Genomic DNA, 11,928 nt, shown 5'->3' with positions numbered 1-11,928 from the left:
GGACTCCATGATGCCTAAAACCACCCCACCCACAGTTTAAATATCTTTTTATTGATTTCAGAGAGGAAGGGAAGAGGGAGAGCGAGATAGAAACATCAATGATGAGAATCCCATTGATTGGCTGCCTCCTGCACACACCCTGCTGAGGATTGAGTGGGCAACCCTGGGCATGTGCCCTGATTGGAATCCAACCGTGGTCTACGGGTTCATAGGTCAATGCTCAACCAGAGCCACACCAGCCAGGCCCACCCCACAGTTTAGAGATAAGGCTTAACATGAAATTAGCCCTGGGGAGACTACCTTGAAACTAGATTCAAACTATGGTGGGAAGAATTCACAGCAAATTTTTTCTTAAGCATGGGCATTCCTAGATTGGTGGTGGGAGGGAGAAGGGAACAAGGAGAAGAAAATTTGAGGGCACTCTCCTTGGGGAGTGAAGAAGAAAGAAAGGGAACAAGAAATTTTACTTAGAAGCTTTCAATGAGTATACCACTGGGACTCAACCCTAAAGACACCAGATTAAGGAAAGCATAGGAGAGACCAAGTCACAAATATGGGGACCCACACCGCACCCTTCATAGGGAAGAACTGGGTAGCTTACCTGCCGAGCCAAGACAAGGAGTGTGAAGAAGAAGATGAAGAAAGAGATAGCTCCCATCAGTTTGGGCTCCTTCAGCACCCCTGGCCTGAGGAGGCCATGAATCAGGGTTATCTCTTGTCTTGCCCCTTCACGATAGCTTCCCCCTGCCCCTAGTGCCCAAGGAGTCCCCAGCCTCCCTCCTGCTTTGCCCTGGGGGTGGTTGAGGTCAGTGAAGTAAGGACAGTTCTGCCCTGTCCTATCTCACCGGAGCTCCTAGGCACCTCTCTCCAGAGGCCACACTCACCTAGAGTCCAAGGAGCCCAGATAGAGGCGGGCGACGAGGCAGTCGGACAGCCAGGCATGGGAGTGCAGGAAGAGGCAGCAGGAGGCCACCAGCCATAGCAGGAGCAGCAGCAGCTTCAGTTCGAAGCTCATGTGCAGAAAGAGGGAGCAGGAGAGGAAACCCAGCACGCAGCAGTGCATGGAGTACTGTGGGGCCAGGCAGGCTGGTCAGGAGGTGGGGCATGTCCCACAGGCAGGGGTGGGGGGACACCTGAGAGCTTCTGTCTTGCCCCTCCCAGGTCCTGTCTGGGGGCAGGGGGTTTTATACATACAAACACACACCAAGTGTGACTTATGTCTGTCCTAATCATAGGATGGAGTGTTTTTCAATTAAGGAGGAGGGTGAGGAGCCAAGGAAAGTTCTGGGGAAGGAGATTCAGGGTTGTTCAGGACACTCACTGGAATACTGATGAGAGGCAGGGACCCAGGGAGCTCCCAGGAGAGGTTGAAAGCCATGGAGGACACATTGGTAGCCCGAAAAGGGCAGTTTGATGCTGCCGGTAAGAAGAACTGCAGAAAGAGATGAGGAGCTGAGGTGATCAGGCAGCTCCTTGGGCACAATGGTGCTTGTGCTGGGTTTAACCGATCCAGGGATAAGTCAGGGACAGACTTCAAAGGAGCAGATTCCACTATTTCTGGTTGGTGAGGCCCCTCACTGGTGGGGGGAAGCAGGGATTAGGGGAGTGGGTGTCATGAGCACTAGACTTCTAGGGATCCACTGTGTGATCTCTTGCCAGTCACTCAACCTCTCTGGGCATGAGCTTCCTCTTCTTGGCTGGGGAATGATTCTTAAGGTGCCTTTCAGGGATAGAATTCTAGGAATGATTCTAAATTCTGAAAAATCAGCCAAACTCCACTACAAAATCATAGTGAGTGAGCTAAGTAATATATATGAAGGATGTCCACCTAAGAGTTAATAATGATTATGCCCAGATAGTAGACCATCAGTGATTATCATTTGTTTCATTACTTGTCCAACACTTTCAGTATCCCCTGGCCTTAGTCTAGCTGTCCTCCCAAATCCAGGGGCTCCCTTACAGGTTTGGCATGCCCAGCATGCCCTGATGGGGGTGCGTAGGGCCCCTTCTGCCCTCACCAGGCTGGTAATGGCCATGGCAAAGATGAGGAGGATGGTGGCACTGCCCAGGGCGATTCGCAGTCCAGGCCGTGTGGCCACCAGGCCAGACAATGAGGGCAGCCAGTGCAGCATCTTGGGGCCTTTCAAGACGCACCTCTGTGGAGGGAGCATGGGAGGCTTAGCCATGGGGTGGGAGCAGGTTGTGGTCAGAGCCCCAGTTCTCCACTTCCACCCCACAGCCCACCTCACCGTCAGGTGCTCTGAGAAGCAGACGAAGAGGAGGAGGAAGAAGAGGAGGAAGGTGATGCTATAGGTGATGGCCAGAGCTGGGGGCCTAAAGGGAGACAAGAGTGAGGCCTTGAAGAACCACAATAGGTCCCCTGTGTATGAAAAGGTCACTGTATCATCTGGTTGGAAGACATGGGGAGAAGTGGTTCTGGGGATCTGAACTGGCTGCCAAGGGGGTCTGGGCTGATAACAGGCATTACATGATGATATGAGAAAGCTGAGGGGTCTAGGGCAGTGTTTGGGTGGGACAGGAACTAATAAGATAGGAACAATATTGGAAGCGGGCAGGGGGCTCACAAAAGTGGCGGAGGCTGCATCACACTGGTCTCCGGCCTTCGGGCCAAAGCTCTTTCACCGGCTGAGGTTTGAACAAGTCCTCGCCCCTCCGAGCAGTGGACTGGGAGTGAGGACCTACTTTTTATGTTTGTTCACTGTGAGATTTGGGCTTCTTAATGGGAAGAAAACCTCCTTCATGGGAATGTTGTTAGAATCAGGAGACAGGCATGTGAACATGCTCGGGTCCACAGGATATAGAAAATCCACAGGATGTACGATAGTAAGTTGGGCTGTGATTATCATGGTTCCCAGAGCACATATTTCCATTTCCTCTGTGGGTTAGTGCCAAGGGGAAGTAGGCAAAAGAAGAAAGTGGGTATCGGGGGTCAGAAAGACCAAGAGGGTCCATTTTTTGAGAATCAGGGCTTCCCTTTCTGGGCTCTCTTACCTGTTTGTCACCAGCATCTGGATGATGAAGTTGGAGAGAAAAACCAGGAATGTGCAGGCTGCATAGTATTTAAAGGCAGGGAGTGCAGAGAGTCGATACTGCAAGAGAGGGGGTCAGGGTGGAGACACGGTCACCAGTGCTGCTCATGACCTTGAAGGTGTCAATCCCAGGCAAGGAATGGGCCCCCCAGCTTCATGGCCCCACCCTTCAGTTCAGCCCCAGGTATTTGCTATGTGTTCTCCAAGGAGTTGCTCTCCCCTCTCCCATCACCACTCAATAATTCAATCTACAGGGTGACTTTCCTTTCAGAGAGAGGCACATGCCCTCCATCACCCCAGAATCACAAACTGAGCAGACCTGGGGAGGAGAGATGGGACCACAGGCCATTCTCTAATGCTCTCCCCCGACCTGCGCAGCCTACCTCTTTCTCCATTTCCTTCTCTCGGAAGTAAAGTGTCAGTGGGTTGAAGTCCTTTGACTGCTTCCACTGTCTGGGGGCAGTAAGACCCAGAGAGGAAAGAGCAGGGCAGGAGAGAATGGTTAGGTGGGTCTTTCTTAAGGCTGGAGCAGGAAAGGTGCTCCCTTCCCTCCAGGTCATCAAGGGAACACCACCCCTACCCTACCACGTGAGCCCAAGACCTGCAGCCCTCCCAGCCCTCTCCCCCACCCCCCCATACTTCTGAGAGTTGAGCTGTTCGATGACTTGGAAGAACTTGGCATCCCCAGTGTCCATTTCATCATCTAGTCCCCGGGGTGTACGGCTCCTGTACAGTGAAAACCTGGCTTGTCACCATGGAGACCTTCAAAGGCATCTGGGCAAAGCAGGAGCCACCCCCACTCCACCCCGAGGATGGAGGTAGATCACCCAGACAGCCCGCCCCACTGTCAAAATTGCTTGGGCATGTCTAGCCGGTGTGACTCAGTGGTTGAACATTGACCTATGAATCAGGAGGTCACAGTTTGATTCCCAGTCAGGGCACATATCCGGGTTTCGGGCTCAAACCCTGATAGGGGGCATGTAGGAGGCAGCCAGTGGATAATTCTCTCTCATCATTGATGTTTCTGTCTCTCTCTTCCTCTCCCAATCTGAAATCCATAAAAAATAATTTTTTAAAGAATTGCTCAGGCCTCCTTACCGGTCCAGGCTCCACTGGGGGCTGAAGGAAGCCAGGGCCTTCTCCTGTTGAGAGAAGACAGGGAGGGGAGAAGATGGGAAGATGGTGAGCATCCTTGGGAGCTCTCTGGAGCGAGGCATTCATATCTACACACATCTTTGACCTTGAGCATTTGATCTGGCTGTTTCCCCTGCTTCTAATAGTCATTAGACGAAGTTCAAGCCACATTTGGGCAGTGATTCTTCCTGGCTCTTTATTTTATTATTATTTTTAAACTTTTTTATGAGTTTATTTGAGCCAAAGGCCTCAGTCTCCCTCTTTCAGCCCTTGTAATTTGGGTGGCAGCTGCTTTCTCCAGGGTCAACTCTCCGCCATGTTGACCCTGCTTTGCCTTATATCAGGTACATCAGCTCCAGAAAAGTGCTTGTTTGGGGCAATGTTAAATTTTGCCAGTTTTCAACCCCCCTCCTGATTCTTTTGACTCCCAGGGTATTTATACTCTGATTTCCTCATAGTTAGTTTCTATCACTTACAAGGCAACCCCGTATCTTCTACAGGCTTGAGTGTTGGTTCCCTTGTGTTGTATTTTCCCTAAGGACTACACAATGCCAAGTCAGGGACTTTTCTATCACCCTGGGATGCCAAAAAATACTTATTGGTGCCAATTGAAGTGACAACGCAGAACATTCTGACTCCCCTCTGACCTTTTGTGATGGTCAGGCTGAGTTGGGAGGTAGTGGGGTTGGAAAACAAAAAATGGAGAAGGAAAGAGAAAGAGAAACAAACTTGGTTACAGCCATTTCCTTCTGTACCCTACGGACTGCATAGTGTGTGCAGAGATAAGAAAATGAACAGCAAGAGAAAAGGTGAGGACAGGCACCATGGAAGAGGATAAAATGCTGCAGCCATGGCCTAGGGTAAGCAGTGTGGTGACCTTCTTCCCTGCTCCCCTTGCCTCATGTGAAGGAAGAGGGTCACAGGGGCCACATCCTCCTCCTCAATCAAAAGCTTACCTATGTGAGAGGCGAGGGAGAGACTGAGACCAAGACAAAGATTGAGAGGTACGTTTGAGGTATGAGTCCATCTATGCATCTAAGCATGGGCCTAGGTTTTTCCAAACTTCCTACCTACCCATCCCCACCCCCCAATGCCTGTAAGTTATTTGAAGGCAGGGAAAACATCGTATTCACCCCTGTCTTCTCAAGAACTAGCCTAGTGCCTGCCACATAGGAGATGCTCAAAATTGTAGAAGGAGTGACTGGATGGATGGGACCTACCAGCACAAGCATGGCCTCACCACCCCAAAGTTCCACATTATTTAAGAGTAAGCCAGAAGTGATTCTCAGGATTTCTAACATGTGACTGGGATCCTGGAACTTTTGGGGCTGAGAAGTGAATTTTTGGGCTGGTGAGGTCCTGCCTATAAAACACGGTACTCCTCCTCCTCCACCATGATATTTCTTAGCCTGCACCTTAGTTGGGGTTGTGAAGGTCTGATATGGGTCCTGGGGGGGAGCATCCCCACAAAGGGGATTGCACCCAATGTTGTCTCACTTCCCTGGGCTCCCAACACCCCCACTCCTCCCCCGCCCATTACTCCATCCCCACCCTGGAGGCCTCATCCTGCAACAATCAGCTCAATCTACTGGGTCTTGGGTTCTTCCTTCCTCTCCTTCCTGCCAACTTTGCCCTTCTGATCTCTCCCCTACCCTAAGTTGAGGCTTGAAATTAAGTACTCAGCTGCCAATGCCCCCTCACTCCCCAGTGGTCACTGAGCTCTTGCCTGCTTTCCTGATGAATGGGAAAGGAGGGGAAGGGAACATGGAAAGGGCACTCTGGAGTCATCCCATAAATCCAACCAGCTGTTCTAGTAGACAAGATCCTGGGAAGATCTGCAGAAAGGTGGCTGGAAATGCATACCAGGTTTGGGGAAGATCAGGGAAGGTGGAAGAGAGCTGGCAGAGGAACCTAATCCTTGAGGGACATAGCCTGACTCCATGAATGAGGGTTCTGGTCACTCATCATCAAGCACCATCCTCAGAGCTAGAGGTAAGGAAGATCCAGGCTCCTCCACTAGCTGGGGGTCAGTGATTACCTGAAGGTGCTACGCATAGGATCAGCCAGTAATTGGCCCTGCCCTAGCTTCCGCTAGACAAGGCGCAGGTCCACTCCCTGCTCTCCCTCCATCACTCCTGCCTGCTCATGGTGACTTCCTTCTTCAAAGCCATGTGAGATTTTCACTGTCACCTCATTTTATCTGTGTACAAGTGCTTAAGAGTGGGGGTAACAACCAATTGCCCCACCTCCCCAGTCCTAGTGGGGATTGAAAAAAAAGAGCAAGTAGTTGTAGGAATTGATTTAAAAAGAGACATATCCTGGTGAGAATGGGTATGAGCACTAGCTTCAGGGGCAGGAGGACATGGGGTACCAGGGGAAAGGGCTTCCTGAGTGGGGGTTGGAGAGCAATGGACATGGTGTCTATGGGAATCTCACATCTTCTCTGTGGTGAGCTCAGAGGGCAGTCGTCTTTGCCTTTTCTCTGGAAAGAATGGCAAGGAAGGTCCAGAGTCAGCGACTGGGGTGACCAGAGAGTTCAGGACCTTGGGATATCGTCAGGCAACTGGTGGTGGGGGCAGGAGGCTAGGAATGGGCAGTGGGGGTGGGTTTATGTAAGTGCTGGGGCTCATAGTGGAGATGAACATACCGGGAGAGGAGTGGAGGTGGACACAGGGCTCTCTACGTGGCTCAGGTGGGCAAAAGGCTTGGCTGCACCCCAGGATTCCAGGTAGCGGGTCATCAGCAGTGATGGACGCATCTTGGGGCCCTCAAGAGAGGACAGCAACCCTCCTGCAGTGCCCTTCTCATCCTCTTCCTCAGCCTGGGGTATATGAGGGCTGACAGTCAAGATTACAATCCCCCCACCTCCTGTTCTCCCCATACCCTTTAGAATCTTGTGTCCCTTCCCCTGAGACATACACACTAGGACCCAGGAACTCAGGTCTGGCAAAGAAGAGACAAAACCTGTGGCTGTGGGTGGTTAGGGTGGGCCAGCCCCTGGGTTCCAGGTTAGGCTTTTACCCGGGGATCGATGACCAGGTACGTAGGCTCCCCTAGCTCCCGAAGGTATGGGTCCCGGTGTTCTATGGCTGCATCCTCCACAGCGTAAGCTCCTGCCAGCAGGGCCAGGGTAGCCCCTGTGATATGTACTCGTCTGGAAGGAGGGGACAGTGGGAGTTAGGAGGGAGCACCTCCAACCTCTCATTTCTTTCCAGGATCATTCCTGAAGTTCTAACTTCAAGCAAGGCCCTGTGCTACAGGAGGTCTCTTCCAGCTCCCCTTCCTGCACCCCAGGGTCCCCCTGAGCCCCACATGGGACTGTGCTCATTTTAAGGAACTATGAAAAAGGAGGCAGCAAAGGGGAGACCTGGTTGGCCTCCTGCTGTAGCCTCCTGGAGCCCCAGGTCTCACCCTGGCACGCCACCTGCCTCCATGTGGTTGGCCAGTGTGACGTCATGGGACCAGACATCATACTGCCACTTCTGCAGCCCGATGACTCCACAGAGCACGCTGCCTGAGTGCACACCCACGCGCATGTTGATGTCCACACCGGTGGCTGCTCGTAGTTTCCTGAGCAGGGTGTGTGAGGGACAATCTGAGTACTGTCTTCAGCCCAACCCATGCCCCACCCCTCCTTTTCTCCCGGAAGACTTCCATTGCCCTGCCTGCTCCTCTCCCACATCCATCCCGCAGGACTCCTCCTGCCCGCCCACCTGAGCTGACCTGATGGCCCGGCACATGTCCAGCCCCATGCGCACGCAGTTGATGGCGTGGTCTGGTAAGGAGAGGGGCAGCCCGGAGACACAGTAGTAACAGTCTCCCAGGATCTTGATCCGCATGCATTCATGCTCCTGGGAGTGTGTGTGTGCAGGGGGGAGAGGGGCACCCGGTTAGAGGCCAGAGGAGGCAGGAGGAAGTTAGAAAAAGAGTAAATATGGTGCTCCTGAAGAACTGATGTTGGAAGTGTCTAGATCAGATGTAGGGACTCCCTTAACTTGACATGGGGCTGCCTGAAATCTCCCATACTGGTGTCTTACTCAGAAGGGTTTTTCAAGGGTTGGGATGCCTATGGCTCTCCACCTTTGGCACGTGTAGGGTGTATTCAGATTTGCGCCTATAAGTGTAGCCTCAGCACTGAGAGTTTTGGGGTGGGAGATCCAAGTTTAAGTTGCTTGGGCGCAGCCCTAAGGTCCAAGCAGGCGGCTGGGAAGGGCCTCCAAAGGCTAGAGCATCTGAATGCCTAGATTTGGTTACAGTATCCAGCGACAACTGTGTTGGGGTTCTGAGCATATTTGGGGGCTGTGGTTGGGGCACCTGTGGAGCTGTTGAGAGACCTTTCCAGACTTGAGGTATGTGGTGAAAGGGATGCTTGCAAGGCTTTCCTACTTCCAGTGGTGTATCTGGGAGCCCACATGGGTTCTGAGGTGGGACTGGGATCTGATAAGGTAGGGATTCCCTTGGAACGGGTTCTCAGAGGGGGTGCTTGAAGCAGGGAGGCAGGCTCCCTTTACCTTGGCGATCTGGTCAAACTTGCCAAAGAGCTCATTGAGCATGAGCACCAACTCCTTCGGGGAGCACTCACTGGCCAGCCGTGTGAAGCCCACGATGTCAGCATACAGCACGCTGGGCAGAGCAGACTACAGTTAGTGGGGCCATGGTCTCAGCTCCTGCCCCCTCCGCTCCAGCCATCCTTGCCCATACCTGACTCCCTGGTGCCTCTTGACATAGAGGCTGTGGAAGTTGTTGGTGCTCTCCGGCCTTGACCCCTGTCCAGCCTGCAGCCGGGCCATGATCTCTGCCTTCATCTCTCGGGCCAAGTAGGCAGGAAGGATGGACAAGAGAAGGTGTTCCTGGGAGACATCACTATGAGAACCAACCCTCATGCACCCTAAAACCAGGAGCCTGGCTTCCCAAAGCCCTAGGAGCCCACACCCTTTCCCAGCCCCATTGGGGGTTCCCCAGGGCGCTGTCCCAGGGCCTCCCCACCACATATACTAGATGCTCCAGGACCCCATCCTGCACTGATGACCCTTAGGGACTGAACTCCCAGCACCAATGTCGGAATTAGAATTCGTTTAGTATTATAGGGTTCTAAAGGGTTTTAACAAACTTCAGTTTGTTTGAGCCTCCCAGCAGCCTTCCAAGCAGGCAACAGCCACTTTTGACAGGAAGAAACAGGTCAGGGGACCTGCCCAAAGTCATTAAGCTCGTGAAGGAGCCCAGTTGTGTGAATAAGTAACCGCTCTCTTAGAGCCCAGGCCCCACCCGGCCCCCACTACCAGCGGACCTGGTGCTTCTTCTCCGTGTCCAGCCGCCGGCGCGAGTGCAAGGAACTGAGCGCCTCTCGGAAGGTGGCGCGCAGCGCGCGCTCCATCAGCGCCTTGTGGTACGCTCCCGCCACATTCCCGCACAGGAACAACACCGCGTTTGCTGCCAACTGTGGGTGAGGGTCACCTCAGAGGGCGCTAGACCGGGCAGGGATGGGGGTGCCTATGTGTGTAGCTGGAGCTGGTCTCCAAAGGGGCTGGGGAGGACGCTACCAGTAGAGACCCAAGTATTTCTAGGCAATGCTGCCACACAGTGGGATCCACAGGTGGCGCTTCTCCCCCACCCCGTTCCCTCTGCTCCAGACTCTTGGCTGCTGAACCAACATGGCTTCTTAGGTCTAGAAACCTTTGCACATACTTCTCCTCTGCCTGGAATACCACTCCGTCACCCCCCTCCCACCTCATCCTACACACCATAGCACAAAGCTACTCAAGCTCCAATTTTTGCATTCTCTGTGAGGGTTCTATCATCTACATCTGTCCCCAGCACCCTGGTCACCTGTCCAACTCCCTTCCCCGGGGTGCAGAACCCTCTCCTGGTGTCTGCAGGCATGGCACTGCACCGGGTGCCAGCTCCACCGGGGCACAGTGGGGACCTATCTGTGTTTGTGTCCTGTGCCTAGCGTCGCATGCTGCCATGGAGTCACAGCTCGTCATAGGGTTGGTGAATGCCCTGATGAACCCAGCAGTGCCCAGCGGAGCCGGCCCTGGGCGCAGCCTGTTCTGCATGCACGCTCACCTGCGGCAGCAGCGCAGGTCTTGAGTCTCGTTGAGGCCCAAGATACAGCCCGAGGACCAGCAGGTGTGAGAGGGAGGAGGTGAGGCCCGCAGCTGTGGCGTCCCGCATGCCCAAGGGCAACATGGCATAGGTAGTGAAGATGACAAAGAGGAAAAAGGACACCTGGGGGAGAGAGGCGGGAGGCGGGAGGCTGACACTGCTGCTCTGCTCTACAGAGTCCTGGGTGCAAGTTCGAGGCCCAGCGTCCCTCTCCCCCCTGCTCCACCTGCCGCCCCTCTCACCTGGTCCCAGGCGCTCACCACGCCCCCAGTGAATAGGAAGCCATGGCCTAACGCAAGCAGCGCTGCCCACACGAGGCCCGACAGCGGACGCGTCCAGCGCTGGAGCCGCTGCTCGCAGGAAGCCAGGCCCAGCAGCAGCGAGAAGCCGCCCAGCGCGCACAGCACTGTGGTCAGGAAGCCCGGGTCTGCGGCCAGCTCCTGTGGGGAGGGGCGCGTGTGGGGTTTGGGGAGCTCGTCCAGGAAGAGAAAGAATGGACAGCTCCTCAGGCCAGTTCTGAAAAGTGTCTCAAACCCAAGTACAAAATAAGGCAGGGCACCTCCGCTTGCCATTTATGTTAGGTCGAACCGTAGGAATTGCCGATAATCTGTTTGTCATCTACACGGCCAGCAATCTTATACGGTTCAAGCTAACATATCACTTGCAGGCTGCAGAGTCCGCTCAGTCATAGGCCATCTACCCAGAAATTCTGGCTTCCGTCCCATATGGGCCATTTGTGAATCCCTGATCATTCTGAGCCTCAGTTTTCTCATCTGTCAAATAGGAATCATAGCACCAGCCTGGGGTCGGGAAGCAAGTAATTAAACCCTAGCTCACAGAAGGCGCTTAGAGATGAATGCGTCCAAGTTTGACCAATTTGCTCGGGAGAGTCCCGGCCGGCACAAACCTCAGGATTTCCGGCCCCGCAATCAGTGCTTTGGCAGCAGGGGGCGCCAGGAACCTCCCTCGCCTTCAGAGGCTGTGCCTCGCCACCCTCCGCAGGGCGTAGAAGTCCCGCTAGTGTCTTCACCCTTTGTCCCCTCTCTCCCCTAGACTGTGAGGTGGTCTCCCCACCTTACCTCCAAAGAGTGAGAAGAAAACTTGGAGCAGGATGTTTCCAGAAATGGAATGAAAAACCCCTTTTCTCCCCCCGCCCCCCAAAGGAAACTGGAAACGGGCTTAGTTTGGGACTAAATGAGAGTGGGATGGAGGGTGCCTTCTGGGAGTCTGTGGGTACAACTGCCCCACAACCCCTAAGTGGGAAAGAAAACCAGGAAACAGATCCCCACAGGGCCCAGTGTAATTCTCTATCCTTTCTCCCCCCTCCACTCCCTGGAAAATCGCAAAACCTGGTGTTGGATTGACTCTAGAACTAGTGGAGCACAGAAGCTAGTCCGGTCTGTCAGCGCCCTGAGGGAAACTGGAAGCCTCCAGGGCCCAGCTACCTCCCGGTGTAGACCGGAGAGGTGAAGTGACTTGACCAGGGTCACCATAGTTCCTAGTAAGGTTCAGCGCTTCTTTCCTGGGTCCCAGCAAAGAAAGCGCATGTACAGAAGACCCCACAGGTCTCACCACCGAAAATGCCCCCCTGGGCGGTGACCCGCCACGCCCGTTGAGGCTGGGGCCCCGGAGGCCCTGC

General features: G+C 53.9%; 1 protein-coding gene across 1 annotated transcript in view; it reads right to left on the bottom strand.

Moving 5' to 3' along the window:
- The window catches only part of ADCY4 (adenylate cyclase 4), a 19,247-nt gene that overhangs the window by 4,689 nt on the left and 2,630 nt on the right, over positions 1-11,928 (bottom strand). The window contains exons 3-20 of the mRNA XM_014534286.1: positions 10,532-10,848; positions 10,251-10,412; positions 9,472-9,621; positions 8,886-9,034; positions 8,696-8,807; positions 7,908-8,035; positions 7,596-7,754; positions 7,206-7,338; positions 6,832-7,005; positions 4,149-4,192; positions 3,690-3,776; positions 3,434-3,503; positions 3,013-3,110; positions 2,250-2,334; positions 2,019-2,156; positions 1,322-1,432; positions 885-1,069; positions 602-686 (exon numbers count right to left, since the gene is read on the bottom strand). Coding sequence (XP_014389772.1) covers positions 602-686; positions 885-1,069; positions 1,322-1,432; positions 2,019-2,156; positions 2,250-2,334; positions 3,013-3,110; positions 3,434-3,503; positions 3,690-3,776; positions 4,149-4,192; positions 6,832-7,005; positions 7,206-7,338; positions 7,596-7,754; positions 7,908-8,035; positions 8,696-8,807; positions 8,886-9,034; positions 9,472-9,621; positions 10,251-10,412; positions 10,532-10,848 — 2,387 coding nt within the window. The remainder of the gene's footprint in view (positions 1-601; positions 687-884; positions 1,070-1,321; positions 1,433-2,018; positions 2,157-2,249; positions 2,335-3,012; positions 3,111-3,433; positions 3,504-3,689; positions 3,777-4,148; positions 4,193-6,831; positions 7,006-7,205; positions 7,339-7,595; positions 7,755-7,907; positions 8,036-8,695; positions 8,808-8,885; positions 9,035-9,471; positions 9,622-10,250; positions 10,413-10,531; positions 10,849-11,928) is intronic.

The sequence above is a fragment of the Myotis brandtii genome, unplaced genomic scaffold, assembly GCF_000412655.1.
Source record: "Myotis brandtii unplaced genomic scaffold, ASM41265v1 scaffold1279, whole genome shotgun sequence".
Taxonomy (NCBI): domain Eukaryota; kingdom Metazoa; phylum Chordata; class Mammalia; order Chiroptera; family Vespertilionidae; genus Myotis; species Myotis brandtii.
Note: the sequence above shows the minus strand (reverse complement) of the source record. Positions and strands in the feature narration are given on the sequence as shown.